The sequence below is a fragment of the Heloderma suspectum genome, chromosome 13 (assembly GCF_057233095.1).
Source record: "Heloderma suspectum isolate Gila_16-S chromosome 13, 16-S_ref, whole genome shotgun sequence".
Classification (NCBI taxonomy): domain Eukaryota; kingdom Metazoa; phylum Chordata; class Lepidosauria; order Squamata; family Helodermatidae; genus Heloderma; species Heloderma suspectum.
Genome location: NC_139470.1, coordinates 1,789,727 through 1,808,275, shown reverse-complemented (window position 1 = coordinate 1,808,275; position 18,549 = coordinate 1,789,727). Strand labels below are relative to the sequence as shown.

Below are 18,549 nucleotides of genomic sequence, written 5' to 3'. Positions count from 1 at the left end.
AGTAAAACAAGACAGTCCCTGCCTGCAGGTGTACAATCTAAAAAGACATGGCACGCAAGGGAAAAAGGGATAGGGAGGAAGAGGAACAATTAAGTAGTCTTTCAGCAAGGGATGGGTGGGATGCTTCTGTGTCCCTTCTCATTGCCCCTGGACTGCCTGCTGGAATGACTGCTCATGCTGAGAGTTGAGGGAGGAGGAGCCTTCATTTGGGGCAGGGGGGGTTGTCTTCAGCAGGGCTGGCAAACAAAGCAAAAGGGGGGAGGGGGAGAGGCTGGAGTTAAAGCCATGGAGTCTTAAGGTGGAAAGTGGGAGGAGGCCACAGGCATTCAGATTAGACTGTACCTGTTGGCACCTCCCAAGGGCTGCTGGGGAGAAGAAATAAGCACACAGCGGTTGCTCCCCCATTTTTGAAAATACAGCATCCAGCTGTTACTCCAAAACTGCCCCTATCCAAAAACTGGTGTACATGCCAGTGGACACGGCTCTTGCGGAGTTTGAACGGTTGAACATATCTGTCAGAATCTTAACATTTGAATTCAAGATTCAGGTTTTCAAAAGTTTGATTTTTACAATTACTAATTTGAGGGAGACCTGCTTAAAGAATCTTAAATCTGGCCAGAATATTGACTGTGTCAACTTTTCCATCCTGTTTGTCTACACACACACACACACACAAATGTCCCCAGCAAAAAGAACTGGAAAACTCCAGCCTCAGCCAACGGATTGCAGTGCTGGGCACCCGAGTGGAGGAGCTCAGCTCATCCAGCAGCCTGGATTCAAACGCGGTGGCTGCCCTCCGGAAGAAGCTTTGGGACCTGGAGTCAAGTTCCTCTGAACAGCAGAAGGAGCTGAGCCTCCAAGCAAGCACCGTCGAGCAGCTGGAACAGGTACGTTGGGCTCTGAAGAGTGGACGTCGGCAGTCTGGCTTCTGCCTGCACTCAGCTGCAGCCCTGCCCTTCTCTCTGAAGAGCGCTAGCTAGCGGGGGCTGAGGTGGGCACAAGGGCTTGCCCTGGGTAGCAGTGGGGCTAAGCAACTGAGCTACAAAATGGGACATCCAACAAATCTCACCTCCACCATGAATTGCAGGCAAAGCTTTGTCTCTAAGTTACCTTAGTCTCTGACCTACCTCACAGGGCTTTTGTGAGCACTGCAATGAGATAACTGTATGCGCAACTCTTTGCACATTTGAAAGTGCTACACAAACAACATGTTTATTCTTGCCCTGGTTTCCCCTTCAGCTTCACCTGAGACTTGAGCTGGAAATAGAAAGGATGAAGCAGCTTCACCAGAAGGTGCTGGAGGACAAAGAGGAAGAGCTGGAGGATGTCCGGCAGTCCTGCCAGAAAAGGGTATGGAACTGTGAAGGCTGCCATCTTCATTTATTTAGGGGGCAATCCTATGCATGTTTAGACAGAAGAAAGGCCTACAACTCCCAGCATTCTCCACCAGCAATGGCTGGCTGGGGAATGCTGGGAGTTGTAGGACTTTCTCTGTCTAAACATGCATAGGATTGTGCCCTTATTTAATTTTAAATGATCTTTAGCCTGCCTTTAAGGGTAGGAAAATAGTTTGCAAAAATGTATATATTAGGCTGAAGTGTATATATTAGGCAGAACACATTAAAAATGCATGCTAGAGGAGAAACGCACACAACAATGGGTACAAATGTTCACTTGAACTTTAAAAAAATCTCACATTTTGGAATGAACCAATTTAAGAATGGAAAAAAAGAGAAGGTGAGAGAAACTGTAATTGACAGATTCATCTGTTCAGATGTTTTTTAAAATTATAGTGATTTATGAGACAGCCCAGTCTAACGCTTAATGTTATGGCTTACCACTTGGTATGCTGGGCTCTTAATGGTCTAGGGCCACTTTATGCTGAAGTTGGAACATTTTAACAGTATAAAGTAGATGAATCTCGGAATGCATGTGAATCGTACCCTCCCTTGAAGTAAGTGGGACCCCGTCGGAGTACATGGCAAGTTGATGTGGGGAGAGAGGCAAGACAGAAAGCGTGATGAATGTGGGATTGTTTTTCTGATCATGCTGATGCCAGTTATGAACAGCGCCTTTGAGGAAATGAGCCTTGCTGGGGTACATTCACTCACAAAGGGCCCCCATGTGGAACCAGAAGGTTAGCTTTCAGTTGCCTGCATCTTCCTATAAACAAAGAAGGCCCAAATATGGTATTTTACTTTGATTCGCTCAGTTTTTATCCTGCTTCCGAGCAATGCCTTGGAAGCATAGAACACAGAGCAAAAAATGCAAAATCTAGACAAAACCCACCAATGGAATTTTAGGTATCGGAGTGGAAGAAAAGCAGTGTTTCTAAAGCAGCGATGGTGTTGGGGGTGGCTGCTGCAGCCTGCTGCTCACTGGCTCCCCTCTAAGGTGGTCCATATCAACTCCAATGTCCCTCTGTATTTGCCTTGTGTTCATAGCTCCGTCAGCTGGAGATGCAGTGTGAGCAGGAGTGCGAAGAGAAGCAGACGATCCTTCGCGAGAAGTGGGACCTTGAAGGCCTCATTGCAACGCTCTGTGAACAGGTAAGGAAAGAGCAATCCATCAGCTGCTCAGAAGGGTGTCACCTGCATGCCCAAGAGGGGAAATGAGGCAGAATCCTGCCACAGCTGAACAGGTGTTTGCTCTCTTCCTCCCACAAAGGGGGGAGGAGATGAGGGTTGCTTGGAGGAGTGCAGCCTCCAACGTCTTCCTTTTCTTTCTCAGAATAAAATAAACATGTAAGCGAAGGCAGTAATACGCCGGTGACCATCACCACAGGATCTGACATCGCAGAGTCAATTTGTTTATAGCATTTTTATCCAGCTCCTCATAGGGATGTATGAAAGTCACTTACCTTTTCGCAGCTTGGCTTCGCGGTGGGGGGGAGGCGCTTTGCTTTTCCCCCCGAAGTTCAGGCGAAGAGGGGGAGGCTTCCCGCCTCGCCTGGCCGAAATTCAGGCTGGGGAGAAGTGCCCCGTCTCCCCAGCTGCGAAACAAAAAGTAAAAAAAAAAAAAAAAGACCCCGTGATAGGCTACGTAATGATTTACGTAGCCTATCACGGCTAGATTTCCAAAGTCAGCCGTGATAGGCTACGTAAATCGTCACGTAGCCTATCACGGGTGACTTTGAAAAAAACAACAACAGCGCATACGCAAATGGCGGCGGCCCATGGGCGCTGCCATTTGCGTTCCTTATTTTGGCATGTCTAGTCTACGTAAAGATTTACGTAGACTACGGCGAAAATAAGGGCAACGCAAATAGCGTGCCCTTATTTTCGCCGTAGTCTACGTAAATCTTTACGTAGACTAGACGTGCTAAAATAAGGAATGCAAATGGTGGCGCCCATGGGCCGCCTCCATTTGTGTACGCGCTTTTTTTTTTTCAAAGTCACCCGTGATAGGCTACATGACGATTTACGTAGCCTATCACGGCTGTCTTTGGAAATCTAGCCGTGATAGGCTACGTAAATCGTTACATAGCCTATCACGGGTGTTTTTTGTTTTTTTTACTTTAGTTTTTTTTTTTTGTAATGGCGGCGGCGGCAGCCGGTCAGGAGACCGGCCGCCGCCCCCGCCCGCGACGAACCACCGCCGAACCACTGCCGGGACCCGCCGCTGGGAGGGACATTCGCCAAAGGTAAGTCCCGTCCTGGGGGGGTCGGGGGGGCGGAGAATTTCACCGCTGATTTCGGGGGGCCGAATGCGTTGGCGCTCAGCCCCCCGAAGATTCGGGGAGAAATTCTCCGCCATCCCTAGCTCCTCAGCCAAAAAAGCTCCCAGAGAGGCCTACATACTATCAGCAAACACTAGATGGTCTCTGCGTGCAGGCTTGTGGTCTAAAGAGACATGACACAAACGGAAAATGGAAAGGGGATGAAAGAGGCAAAAAGGAAGTGGAATTTCATATTTCAGCAGGGCTGGCAGAAGGGCCCTGTTTTCCCTCCATCTCCCTCTACTGCAGCCTGCTGGGGGGAAAAGGCAAAAAGCTCTGGAGTACCTTTAGATCTTGTTCTTGCAACAGGTGGTAAGCCTGCATCTGAATTGTACTCCTTTGGAGTTCAAATGGGAGCTCACTTCACTTTAAGCCTTTCCGTACTTAAAACAAAAACACTAATCCTTCTTGTAGATAACTAGCATGTTAGGGGAAAACTAAACTAGAACCCTTTCCCCTCACATGCTAGATTTCTATATTCCGGATTTTTGCATTATATAATCATCAATATCAAAAGTATATGCAATAATAATAGCAAAACAATGAAAAAATACACCATCAACTGACCCTGCAGCCAAAATAAATAACAGGTCAGTGCAATCTTCTGCATGTCTATCCAGAAGGAATCTAGGAAGCTGCCTTATACTGAGTTGGACCATTGGTCCATCACACCCAGTATTGCCAACACTGACTGGCAGCAGCTCTCAAGGGTTTCAGGCAGGATTCTTACCTTGCCCTACCTGGAGAAGCCAGGGATTGAACCTGGGATCTTCTGCATACAAATCATGTGCTCTGTCACACTGAGCTATGACCTGTCCCTGAACTTCCTGCATTCAGGGAGACTTACTCCCAGGCAAGGAGGTCTAGGATTGCAGCCTATGCTGGGTTGCTAAGCTGATTTAGGTTACCAGTAAATCTAAGCCTTCTCCATTCAACTCAACTGAACCCAATTAGTCTAATATTCCTTCTCCAATATTGGGAAAAAATAGCTAAGCATACTCATTAGCAGAAATGCACATTTGCAAACAGGAGCGAAACTCTCATACATTCCTACCCACCCCGCCCACCCTGCTTCTGCCAATGAGTGGACGATGGAACAAAAGACACCTGACAATCCATGAAACACAGGAGGAATGGATTTAACAGCATTCATGTATCCCTAGGAGCTGCCCTCTGTCATCTTCTTTTTTGTGACTCATTGGCAGTTTCTGTTAGCAAAAGAAAGGAGCAGCAAATTTGATTATTCCTTGAAAGGGTGCAAAAACCAGTGATTTTCCAGCTGCCCTCCCAAGCCTTCATTTGTTAATGTGATGCAAGGCTGGAAGGGGCTGAGGCCAGAGCCAAGGTCTGAAGGCTGTGGTGTCAAAATATCAGATTTGTATTTTGTGCTGGAATTAATTTATTGTGGCAGATGTGATAAAAACCAGCAGAGCATCACAGCAGGCCAGAAAGAGAGGGTCTGAGGGGGACTCTGCTGTGCTGAGTGAGGGGCTCAGTGGGCATTTGTAGCTGGAGAGGAGAATGTCCCTGAGCCTTGTGCCTTCGCTTGCTCAACAGAGCAGGGCATTTTTTTGGCTGGGCAGCCTGCAGGCTCCCTCCCAAGCATTCTGTTCCAGAAAGCAACCTTGGGGACCCTGATCTGGAGAAGAGGCACTCTCTGGCTCTGGTCACCCACAGCCTTCATCTGCACAGGCTGCTGAGTGAGGAAACAAGGCCTCAGAGCCTTGGGCGGGGGGCCACTTTCCTGTAGGGTGCTTTGGTTAGGAATGCTCTCATCCCTGGCGTTGCTAATCGATGGTTGGGCCATGTTCAGCTCTTCATGTGAAAATGGTTCCACCAGGCCTTCCCTCTCTAGATGAGAGGAGGGCCATGGCAGAGATGCTGGCTGGTGCATCTGTTCCATGGAGAAGTATGGTAATGATTCATTCTGCCTTTCCATTTTAAACCCATTCTGCCTCTTTATTGAAATTATTTTAATGATTGCTATTTTCGTAAGGAATGTGTTTGCCAGTGTTGTCCAATTTGAAATTTGATTTGTATTACCAAATCATGTAACTTGCCTAGTCATGTGGCTAGGACCCATGGTCACGCAATAAGGTTCTACTAGATTACGTCAGCATCAGGCAGAAGCCAGCCCTGGAATCAGTGGAATGAGTTGCAACCAAATGCTGTGGGAAGGGGGTCCATGTGTCCTACTTTGCAAATGACAGTCCTCTTTCTGAAGGGCTGACATTGCAGTCCAAGTCCACTTTAAAGAGCAAGAACCATAAGAAGGGAGGGCCACAGGGCCCTTGACGTTTCCCATCCACAGCAAGCGCCTGGACAGCAAACTGGACAGGCAGGCGCACAGCGCAGCTGGTTACATGCTCTTCCCCATTGTGGTGAAATGTATTCTATTTCTGTTTAAATTATAGTGATTATTTCAAAATGTGCATCTGTACATCTAAATTAGGACATGCACATTTTATTTATTTTTATGTATTTATTTACAATATTTATATACCACTCCACATCAAGGATTTTGGAGCAGTGAACAACAAAAGAATAAAACACCATATTAAAACAATTAAAGCATTTTAAAAGAAACAGATCTTCCCTCTTTTGTCCTCTTTTTGGCAATGCTACCTTAGCAGTCAGGGCCCTGAGCTTTCCCTGCCCAGCTGGAGTAGCTTAATGTATTCATTTTATCCTGCTTTTCAACAAAAGCATTCAATGCAGCTCACAATTTTTAAAAAAAGTCACAACAGTATAAAAATATTGATCAATATTGATGTGCAATTCAATAAATATAAATGATATTGATAAATGCAAATGTATAATCCAGACTACGTGCAGGACCTCTTTGCGGACTGGCACTCCTAAAAAATCATTTCTGCATTTATTTCTTAGTTTAAAATATTTCTACACCATTCTTCAATTTAAAAGACATTTTCAGGGCAGCTTACAAGAACAGAATAAAATAAGTATAACAACTTTGTGTGTTAAAAACAGCAGTTGAAGGTAGTGTTAAGAAACAACCCAGCTGAAAGGAAACAGAGATTGAAACACCTGGAAAAATAGAGTTTTTCTCTTGTTTTAGCCCAGGCTTCACCAACCTGGTACCCTCCAGATGTTTGGGACTGCAGTTCCCATGATGGCTGAGGCTGATGGGAGTTGAAGTCCAAAATACCTGGAGGGCACCAGATTTTAATGCTGTGGTAATTGCTGCTTTTCTTTTGTTTAAATAGAGTATGTTCTCTTATTTCAATTATTTTCCAATGTACTATACTATCAACTTCGTTGAAATCTTGTATGATACGATTACATTATAAATACATCAAATATGCCAAATGAATGAAAGGCCACCTCACATCTCCCATCACCCCTCCCCAGATTGGTCACCGGGATTTTGATGTGGAGAAACGACTCCGGCGCGACTTGAAGCGGACGCATGCTCTCCTGGCTGACGTGCAGCTTCTGCTGGAGACCTCGGGGGCAGATCCGGGTCTGGCGGGAAGCAAAGAGGAGTTGGAGAAGCTTCGCGGGCAGGTGAGAAGCAAAGCTTTCTGGCAAAATACTTCCCAACTTGGTAGCCCTCAGATACGTTGGACTACAACGCCCAGCATTCCCAGGGTGTGCGAAGGCTGTCCTATTGGCCGGATCTTCACTCAGAAGTCTTCTCAGCTCCTGCCTTTGTTGTGGCCTTGAGGTTTGAGAGGCTCAACTTAAAGGAGGATTCCAGCATTTATGCAAAGCTGCTGTGCATGAAGCACTCTGAACACTCATTCTAAATGGCCTTTGCAACCACCCTGTGCCCAGTATTACTGCAGATGGGTGCAGGGCTGAAGCTGAGAGTGGGCCACCTAAGTCAGGGGTGGGCAGAAATTAGATCTCCAGATGTTTGAACTTCAACTCCCAGCATTCCCGACTATTGACCATGCTGGCAGGGGCTTCTGGGAGTTGAAGTCCCAAACATCTGGAGGGCTCCTCGCGCATTCACCCTTCACTCCCCAGGAGAAGCCGACACATACAGAAAAGGGCTGCTGACCCTGATACAGCACCGAGGGGCTGGAGAGTCCAGAAAGACCCTTCTGGCCTGGCTATAAATCCCTGGCAGTTGGTCCCGGTCAGTGCTGGGGTGCCTTGCCAGTTACTCGGGCTGCTGGGCTGCTCTCCGCGGTCCTGAAACCAGCTCCAAGTCCCAGGTAGATGCCTGCAGGGCTGGCCGTGGTGCTAGAGCTGCTCTGAGCCAGTCACCTGCTCCACATCCTGCCTCCTCATCTGAGGCCGGGATCCAAGATGGAGCAGGGCAGAGGCAAGTGCAGGGTGAAAGCCAGGCAGGGGTCACGATCCAAGGCAGCCATCAGAGAAAAGGAGCAGGCGCTTCGGTAGTGTCCTCCTGCTAGGGGCTACTTGCGTCGACTTAGGCGTGGGATCTGAGACTGGGGCTTTGTAGGGCGTGGTGCACATGGGATTGGCTCTTGGAGGTCAGCTGACAGGATGCTCAGGCTACTGCAGCCGAGACAGAGCCCTTGGAGTACAGAACTCGCTTTGCCAGGCTTGCAGCAGAAACAGATTTCTGGGGCTGGACTGCTGGAAGCTCTGGTTCAGATGCACCCCCACCCACCCACGCCCCACACAGCTAGGGAGCCTGTGGCTGATCTGAATGGGGGTGGTCTGTCCTGGCTGACAGACCACCACACCTTCCTGAAGGAGGCGAGGCTCCAGCACCTGTTCTCTTGCCTCCACAGCCAATGCTCAGAAACTTCAGACTGGCCTGGCAATTGTGCAGCACCCTCTCTGTAACATGCATTTGTCGAGGTTAGCCCAGACATGTCCCCAGCTCCAGCCAGGACAAGCCTCCCTCTCTGCTTGCAGACCCATTAACAAACTTGCAGTTCTGCCCTTTGCCCCTGTTGAGATGCTGCCTAATGAACTGATTAGTCCTGATCGCTCACGGCTCTTTCCACAGCCCCAGTTTCCTTTGTGCCGGCCTCCGAACACAGGCATTTCATTAGACCAGCATGGCTGACAGCCACCTGTCCTGAATCTGCCGCCCATCAAGTTCATTGGGTAACTGCAAGTTCTAGTGCAGCCTTCCCAAACCTGTTGCCTTCCAGACTTGTCAGACTGCAATTCCCATCATTCCCAGCCAGCAAGGCCATTGAGGCCCAACATATCTGGAGGCCACAAGGTTGGGGAAGGCTGATATAGTGTCATTCATTCATTCATTACCTTGTATACTGCCCAACAGCCAAATCCCTTTACAAAGATTAAAACCCTAAAAATACAATATAATAGAATAATATAAAGCAGTTACATACAAAAATATTTAAAAATCAGCAATAAATCCCAGGAGCCATTAAAACTTTATCATACACCTGGGAGTAGAGGACAATCTTACCCTGGTGCTGAAAAGATGGCAATGCTGGTGCCAGGTGGGCCTCACTGAGGAGAGAGTTCCACAGTTGGGGGGGCCACCTCTGAGAAGGCCCTCTCCCTTGTTGCCACCCTCCAAACCTCCCTTGCAGGAGACGCCTGAGAAGGGCTGTATGGGTAGGCTCACACCAGGAGAGGCACTCCATCAGGTATTGTGTCCCGAGCCATAGAAGGCTTTATAGGACAAAACCAGCACCATGAATTGGGCTTGGAAACATACAGGCAGCCAGTGCAAGTGGGCTAGAGTCAGTGTTTTATGTTCAGACCTCCTGGTCCTTGTTATCAATCTGGCCACCACATCTTGCACATGCTGCAGTTTCTGAACTCTCTTCACAGGCAGCTTTACACAGAGCATATGGCAGCAATCGAACCCTGAGGTTACCAGAGCATAGACTACTGAAACCAGGCTATCCCTCTCCAGAGAGGGGCATAGCTGAGCCACCAACTGAAGCTGGTAGAAGGCACTCCGTGTCAGTGAGGCCACCTGCACCTCAAAGTGTCAGTGATGACTCCAGGGGCACCCCAACCTGTGACCCTGCTCCCTCGGGGCGGGTGCAACTCCATCCAGAACAGGCTGAGCACCCTCCATCCAGTCAGAAGAAGCGCCTCTCCCTTGTATAAAAGAGAGAGAGAACATTAGGTTTCCACACCATAATTTTATAAACCTTTATCACAGCTCCCCTGCCTTGTCCTTTTTTCTCTAAACTACAAAGCTCTGAGCACTTTAACTGTCCTTTGCCCTTTGTTTGTGATGGAAGAGGCAGGCACCCTCGATTGTTTGGAGGTAGCTAGCAAATAGCAATACTCTGACAGAGGGAATGGCTCCGTTGTCTCTGCCCTCTCCAACCAAGCTATTCTTCTGTCAAGGTGGTTGAAATGGCAGATTGACGTGAAGCCAAGCTGCGTGTCTCCCAGCCTCTCCTCCTTAGCTGCGCATACAGCTTTGCAGCTTGTATGTGCGTGTAAAGCTCTCTGCTAGGAATTTAGATCTAAGCCCATCAACCTGTTTTCTCTTTCCCTCTCTTTTTAAAAGTGCCTTTGGTGTAGATGGGATTCTTTCCCAGGAAGTGTTTAGGTTTTAATTAAGGCAATTAGTTAAATAGATTGTTTTCTGTCTTTATTTCCATGGCCTGTGCTAATTAGTCCCTCCTCAGTGTGTTTGCTCCTGCCTTGCTACCCAGTTGTAATTACCAAGTGTTGCTTTCCGCATCTGTTGTCAGGAAAAAGGGTTTCTGAAGGTGCCTGGTGTTGTGTAGCAAACCTGAACTCTGGCAGTTCTTGGCAGATGAGGAAGGTTCAGCAGTTGGGGCCGGGGCGGGTGGGTTAAAATTGGTAGAAATAATTCAGCTGATAAAAGGGATCAGAATCCCAGAACACCACAGGCATTGTCATTAAATGCCTTTGGGAGAATCATGAGGAAGGATAACAAGATGTGAACAGACTTTTTTTTTGCAGTGGTAGGGATGTTGATTGGCTCCCCAGTGGAAAAACCCAAAGCCACCATCAATTGACAATTGGTGTAAAAAATTTGGCAGGGGAAGATTATGTTGAAATTATCTGCAATCTTGAAAGTAAGTGCAGGTGATAAGGACACAACGACTTTATCCAGGTTATATTGGGAGACACATGCAGTGTTTTGGAACTGTCAATGCCCTAAAGAAAACATTTTTTCGTGGAAATGAATGCCATCCCGGGTACAACAGATGAGAGGTGTGGGAGAACAGGGGTGGCTGGGTGGGCAATGAAGACTGCTCACAGCTACCCTGAATCAGTCCTGGAAAACACATCTCTATGCCTGAAATGTTGCATGGGAGGCTAATGCCAATTTAGTGACACCAGCCTTCCAGAGCCATTAAATAAATAATCTGCCTTGCGTATTTCCATTGAAAACACGCCATTCTGGAGATGGATGCAATTACAGCTAGCACACATCTATAATTGGGATAATAATTCTGTGTAAATAGCATCTGTGAGCTGCAGCTGTTTCTACCTGGCTTGAAGGGGCTGTGTGAGTTACAATGGGGAGGCAAAACCTCTCCTGGGCTGTTCACCCAGTTGCCCTTCAGGAATGAAAGAGTGGTTCTTCCTTTTAGTTTTTTGCTTTTTGCAAGGGATCGATTTGACTCCAGCAGCACGTCTTGCTCCATTCTTTTTTTCTTAAGCTGTATTTGCTGGTCCACAATTGTCAACATAATAACAAATTTTGTAAGAAATGCTGTGCCGGATCATCTTCTAATATTCTCATGTCCCCCAACATCTGTTACCCTGCAATGTACAGCTTCTCAATATGGAAGGTGGATTTAGCTAGCATGGCTAATAGCTGTCCTAACACTCTAGAGTCGGAAGGGACCCTGGAGGTCTTCTATCCAGCCCTCTCCTCAACGCAGGACCCGCACGGCAGGGTGCAGCTGCAGCTTCCCTGACAGATGGTCATGCAAGCCACTTCTTAAATACCTTCGGTAAAAAGAGCCTGTCGCTTCCACCACCGAACAGCCCTCACTGTTGGGAAGTTTCTCATGTTTAGCCAAAAGCTGCTTCTCTGCAAGTCCCATGCCTTGGTTCATGTCTTACCTTTTGGAGCAACAAAGAATGAGTCTTCTCCATCTTCTGTGTGGCAGACCTGCAGATATTTGAAACCTGCTATCATGCCTCCTTTTAATCTTCTCTTCTCTAGGCAAAAGATACATGATTCTTTCAACCATTCCTCATAGGGCTCAGTTTCTAGGCCTCCTCGCCATCCTGCTTGCCTTCCTCTGGACACACTGTAGTTCATCAATATCCTTGAAATATGGTGCTCAGACGATATGCCGCAGTCCAGCTACTGATAGAGAGTACCTCAGTTGCTGCTCACTAGGCTCCCTGCCCCTTCTGATTTTAATTTTATTGCTGAAGATTTTTTCATTTTTTTTTTAACTGGGAGGCTGCCCTGCTGCAAAGCAAAGCACTGCCCTCCAGCACCACCTTTATTTGGGTTCAAAAAGTGGTTTTGTGTTTTGGAGCTCAGACTCCACCTCTGATTTGTACGTAGGCTCTTGGGCAAGTTACTTCCGTTTTACCCTCACCACTATGTCTTCTGGAAAATGCGTTTGTATGACTGGCCATGCCCACAGTTTTATGGCAGCCATTTTATGAATGGGAAAGCCTCCTTGCAGCCATTTTGTGAGAGCACCCATGACACACTCTGAACATTCCAAATGTGCCCACTGACCCAAAAAGTTTGGGGACTCCTGCTACAAGCCTTTAAAAAGGGCTAGGGTCTAAGTTAGGCTCTTGTGCCAGTGTATTCCTTTAAAGCGTATATATGCCTTTGCTAAATCAGACCGCAGGGTCTCTCGCATTGAGGACTCACTTTCCAAAATACACCAGGCACGTGCCTCTCTGGACATTTGTCAGCAGGGCATTATAGGGATGGTCAGCCCTTGTCATACGTCCCCAGAGTGAGTATGGTGTAGTGGTTAGACTGCTGGACTAGGGCTCCGGAGATCCAGGTTCTCGTCCCCGCTTGGTCGTGAAGCGCACTGGACTTTGGCCCTGCAGTCCACGCTTCTCAGCCTTCGGCAGCAAGCATGCTGGACACCAGCATCCACCTTTCTGGAGCGACTGCAAGGGCGCACTTTGGGCCAGTCACTGATTCTCAGCCTAGCCTACCTCACAGGATTGTTGTGAGGATAAAATGGAGAGGAGGAGGACCATGCAAGCCGCCCTGGGCTCCCTGCAAGAGGAAAAGAGGCGGGATACAAATGTAATAAATAAATGAATGAATAGCAGCCAGAGACACCCTGACATTAATTTAGCTGTGAGCACTAATGCCACTCACGGCTTCCCAGTGCAACTCCCCCCCCCCCCCGTTGGCACACGTAGGTGATGTACCACCCCCGCTTTCGAGGGCATAGTGAATGGATTGCTCACCTGGGCAGGGAAAGGGAAAGAGACATGGTGTGCCGCAGTTGCCCAGGAGGAATGCCATCACACTTAAGAGCTCTCTTTGCTGATAATACAGGAACTGGCAGGAGAACTCTCAGAACCGCTGTCTATTCTCTTTGAGCAATCATGGAGGATGGGGGAAGTGCCAGAGGACTGGAGGAGGGCTAACGTTGTCCCTATCTTCACAAAGGGTAAAAAGGAGGAACCTGGGAACTCCAGACCAGTCAGTCTGACATCAATCCTTGGGAAAATAGCGTTGCCCTTATTTTCGCCGTAGTCTACGTAAATCTTTACGTAGACTACAGCGACCAAATAAGGAACGCGAATGGCGGCTCCCTATGGGGGCCGCCATTTGCGTACACGCTTTTTTTTTTTTTTTAAAGTCACCCGTGATAGGCTACGTGACGATTAACGTAGCCTATCATGGCTGACTTTGCAGATGTAGCCGTGATAGGCTACGTTAATCGTTACGTAGCCTATCACAGGGGCGTTTTTTTTTTCTTTTTTTTTTCTTTTGAAGTTCGCGGCCGGGGAGACGGGGCGCTTCTCCCCGGCCTGAATTTCGGCCGGGCGAGGCGGGAAGCCTCCCCCCCCGGCCTGAATTTCAGCCGGGCGAGGAGGGAAGCCTCCCCCCCCCGGCCTGAACTTCGGGGGGAGCAGCGAAGCGCCTCCCCCCCACCGCAAAGCAAGCTGCGAGACCAGGTAAGTGGCTTTCGTGCACCCCTAGTGATTACTCGAAGCCAACATGGATTTGTCAAGAACAAGCCCTGCCAGACAAATCTGATCTCATTTTTTGATCAGGTAACCTCCCTTGTAGACCGTGGGAATGCTGTAGACATCATATACCTCGACTTCAGCAAAGCTTTCCACAAAGTGCCCCATGATATCCTGATGAGCAAACTAGCTCAAAGTGGGCTAGATGAAACAACGATCCGGTGGATCCACAGCTGGCTACAGAATCGGACTCAAAGAGTGCTTCTCAATGGGACCTTCTCAAACTGGGGAGAGGTAACGAGCGGGGTACCGCAGGCCTCAGTCCTGGGCCCAGTGCTCTTCAACATTTGTATTAATGACTTGGAGGAGGAGGTCCAGGGAATGCTGATCAGATTTGCAGATGACACAGAATTGGGCGGGATAGCTAATACTTTGGAAGACAGAAACAAAATTCAAAGTGATCTGGATAGACTGGAGCGCTGGGCAGAAAACAACAGAATGACATTTAATAGGGATAAATGCCAAGGTCTGCACCTAGGAAAAAGAAACCAAATGCACAGTTACAAGATGGGAGATACGTGGCTCAATAACACTACAAGCGAGAAGGATCTTGGATTGTTGTAGATCACAAGCCGAATATGAGCCAACAACATGATGTGACTGCAAAAATGGCAAATGCTATTTTGGGCTGCATTAATAGAAGCATAGCTTCCAAATCATGTGAAGTACTAGTTCCCCTCTACTCAGCACTGGTTAGGCCTCATCTTGACAACTATGTCCAGTTCTGGGCACCACACTTTAAGAAGGATGCAGACAAACTGGAAGGGGTTCAGAGGAGGGCAGCAGAGATGATCAGGGGACTGGAAACAAAGCCCTATGAAGAGAGACTGAAAGAACTGGGCATGTTTAGCCTTGAGGAGAGAAGACTGAGGGGAGATAGGATAGCGCTCTTCAAGTACCTGAAAGGTTGTCACAGGGAGGGAGACCAGGGTCTCTTCTCGATCATCTCAGAATGCAGGACACGGAATCATGGGCTCAAGTTACAGAAAGCCAGATTCCGGCTGAACATCAGGAGAAACTTCCTGACTGTTAGAGCAATAGGACAATGGAACCAATGACCTAGGGAGGCGGTGGGCTCTCCCACACTGGAGGCATTCAAGACGAGGCTGGACAGCCATCTCTCAAGGATGCTTTGATGTGGATTCCTGCACTGAGCAGGTGGTTGGACTTGATGGTCTTATAGACCCCCTCCAACCCTACTATTCTACGATTCCATGATTCTATGACATTCATCAATCCCCCCCACCCCATTTTAAGTGACGGGTTCAATTTCTAAGCTGGCCCAGAGAGAATTCTCCCCTCCATCTTTCTGGGTGTTAATGCCACATTTAAAAATTAATTCTGGCCGGTCTGCTGGGTCCTTCTTTGGCAGTGAAGACAGATGATGTTCATTGACTCACGTTTTCCCTTCATCTCAGTTGGACTTAATTGGGCAATTTGTTATGATTTTGACAAAGGCTTTTACCAGGTACCAGTTGCTTTTCTTAAACAAGAAGAAGCGGGGGGCGGGGGGGGGGGAGAGAACTTGCAGCAAATGTGACCCTCGTGGCCGCCTGTGTCAAAACCCGATGATTCAAGGAGAATCAAAACGGCCGCGCAAGAGGCAGCGGCATGGGGATGAGGCTAACGAGCAAAATGGCCGTGGTGATGGGGTGGAGCAGGAAGGGCTGCGTATTGCAGAGGTAGCTGTGGAAAGGGACTGGGCCCTGTCAGGGGAACCCTGGCCAGCTGCTCCCAGGGCGCATGTCGGTGGACAGGCCTGTGCCTTCTACAATCTGGAAGCAGCTGCACCTTTTTCTTCCTCTGGGAGTGGGGTGGGGGCAGCCATTGCAAGAGCCGCGCTCAAGGAAAGCTTTGGGGCAAGGATGGAACCTCCTGCTGCCCTGGCCAGCCCAGTGTCTGGGGCAAGGGACTGACTGTACCACCTTCTCAACTGCGTCCCAGATTGAGGGCACTCGCTTCGTCCCATGGGACTGGGACCCTGCTGCTGGGCGAGCCCAGCCCTTCAGGGAAGTGCTCCTGTTCAGCCGGCTTGGAGAATGGGGGCCTGGTGGCACAGTTTGGAGCTCAGCAAGGCCCTCTCCTGAAAGCGCCCGCCCTCTGCAGCAGGGGCCTGGGACCTCTTTGAGCCCAAGGTCCAAATTCCACTTTGGAGAAATGGAATTCAGAGGCTGCGTGCCCGGGGTGGGTGTGGCCAGAGGCAAAGGGGCGGGGCCAGAATAGCTCCCTGTTTTAGCTTAGCATTTTTACTGCCAGTAACTCAGTCTTAGGAGCGGCATTTCAAGCTTTTAGATGGGGGGTGGTCTGCACACATCCCGTCTCTCCCTGCTTCATCCCCCTCTCCCCGTGACACCTAAGTGTTCTGTGGCTTGTGGAGGGCACTGGCATGCTCAGACCTCATCTCCTTTGCTTTCCTTTTCTTTAATTTACAAGCTAGCCTACTTCTGCTCTGATGTTGATGATGGGAGCAACTGACCACTGAGCTGGCCCCATCCATGTTCTTGGTGGCGTGCTAGAGTGTGGTACAATTTGGGGCCTTTGAGGGAGGAGATTGGGACCTGGTGTGCCTATACCGTATATAGAGAAAGGGTTTGCTATTTGCCTGCCTTGCTAGTAAAGACGTGAGAGGGCGAGTTCCCGGTGGTGGAGCCAGGTGCAAATGACAAGGGGTTAAACCTTGGATTTACCTGCTAAATCTTTTAATGCCAATAATAGCCTCTCAAACCCTGTGCAAGTGATAAAAGAAAAGGCTGCAGCAACATTAAATACAGAGTTTTGTGGCTGACATGGTTTTTAGCACTCCGATGCTCATGCGGTTCACAGCCCCTGCCCAGCACTGCAATAGCTGGTGGCTGGGATTTATTTATTAAGAGGCTTTTGAAGCTGGGCCTTGTATGTGAGTAAGCCCTTTGCCAGATCTGTGAGTGGGATCTGTTTGTGCGTGTGCGTATTCCAAAGCCAGACTCTGCCAGAGGAAGCTTCTCTTAAACTTTGGGAAAGAGGAACTGGAGCTGCCCTGCCGGGGCCAAAGTGAAGTACTGAACTGTGGAAGGCCTCTCAGCTCAGTGGAAGTGACTGGTGGGAAACCCTGGGAGGAGAAGGGAAAGCAGGACCCTGGGAGGGGTTCAGTGGGTGGGGAGTTGGGGGTGAAAACGGAGATGGATGATCAGGAGTGTTGCCCCCTTTTCTTGGAAGCAGGAGATGTTCAAGTGGGGATCTCAAAAGAAGGCCAGGGTTGGCCGCTGAGAAAACATCTGTGCTGGGTGGATGGTGATGATGCAGTCTTGGTGGGAAGCTGGGAGGAGATATATCTCCATTGCTTCAAGGAGCGCCTCTCCCCGTATGAACTGCCTGGTCCCTGAGACCAGCTTCAGAGGCCCTTCTCTGCATGCCCCCTTTGAGAGAAGCTTCGGGGGTGGCGGGGTGGCAGTGGATCTGATCTGTGTGTAGGGAGCACTCTCCCCGAGGAAGCTGGCCTTGCAGAAGGTAAATACAGCCAGTGAGATACAGCCTGCGATGCAGGCCTGCAAGAAAGCCAGCGCACTTCAGCTTCCCACTATGTAAACTGGCACACAAACGGTGGCACATCACTTTAAATTGCCTTGTCCTGCTCTCTGGTCTGAAATCGGAAAGATTTTCTTTTCAGTGGTATCCCTGGTGAATTTTTTTCCATTTCTGCAATCGGCTCTACAATTTGTCATTCCCAGGATGATTTAAGAGGGGAGGGAGAGATGTGTTGGGCGGGGGAAGGGGGGTGGAGAAGAGGCAGAGAAGAGGCTTTTGGAGGTGGGGGAGGGAAATTCTCCAACTTTGATTATATATATGACATTCAGTATGTTAATCAGAATCCAAATCTTTTTAGAGGGGAGGTTTGGTAAGCATCCATTTTAAGCAGGTATCTAACAGATGGCGAAAGATTGCCAACTTAACGCAGTCGATCCATTCATACATTATGCATCTTTTTTTATGAGAATTTCAATTTGTTTGTTCCCAAGTGGGAAAAATCCATCATGCAGATTTCTAAAAAAAAAAGAAAGAGATGAAAACCAAGGGAGATGTAGGGGTGTGTGTATGTATGGGAACAACCTTTCAGGAGAGGAAGAAGAAACGAGTCAATAGATACAGACTTTAAAATATCTGTGTTTATAACATGAATTAAGAGTGAGGAAGGGGAGCCCTCTGGGTTATTCCTAACCCATTTAGGCAAGTTTGTACAAAGTCATTAAAAGGTTTTGGAGTGAAGGGGATAAACCATAATCTGACATTCAAAGCATTCTCACCTACCTATTTAAACAAGGGAAGGAGTGAATGTGAGGTGATCATACTGTTCCAGCAGTCAAACTAAGCTTGAGTTTCAGCTAATAGTTAAAGATACTTCCTCGACAGTTATGATGACTAGAAGATGCCTGCATAAAAATGAATGTCAATGGCTCATGATGGCTGGTGGATGGTCATTCCCCATCCAAACATAAGAAGAACTCTCCTGGTCCAGCATCCTGTTCCAGCAATGGCCAACCAGATGCCACAATGAGAAGCCCAGAAGCAAGGCATGCCATGCAGAAAACAGCCTTCCCCATTCTATTTCTCCAGCATCTGAAATTTAGAGGTACACTGCTTCTGGGCATGGAGGTTCCATTTAGCTAACATGGCTAGTAGATATTGATAGGCTTCTCCTGCTCCTCCTCCTCCATTCATTTGTCTAATGCCTTTTTAAA

General features: G+C 48.4%; 1 protein-coding gene across 1 annotated transcript in view; it reads left to right on the top strand.

Annotated features, from left to right (window-relative positions):
- Nucleotides 1-18,549, top strand: part of MYO18B (myosin XVIIIB) — a 182,518-nt gene that overhangs the window by 102,751 nt on the left and 61,218 nt on the right. The window contains exons 34-37 of the mRNA XM_084820341.1: nucleotides 687-887; nucleotides 1,240-1,350; nucleotides 2,445-2,549; nucleotides 7,091-7,246. Of these exons, the coding sequence (XP_084676467.1) occupies nucleotides 687-887; nucleotides 1,240-1,350; nucleotides 2,445-2,549; nucleotides 7,091-7,246 (573 nt within the window). The remainder of the gene's footprint in view (nucleotides 1-686; nucleotides 888-1,239; nucleotides 1,351-2,444; nucleotides 2,550-7,090; nucleotides 7,247-18,549) is intronic.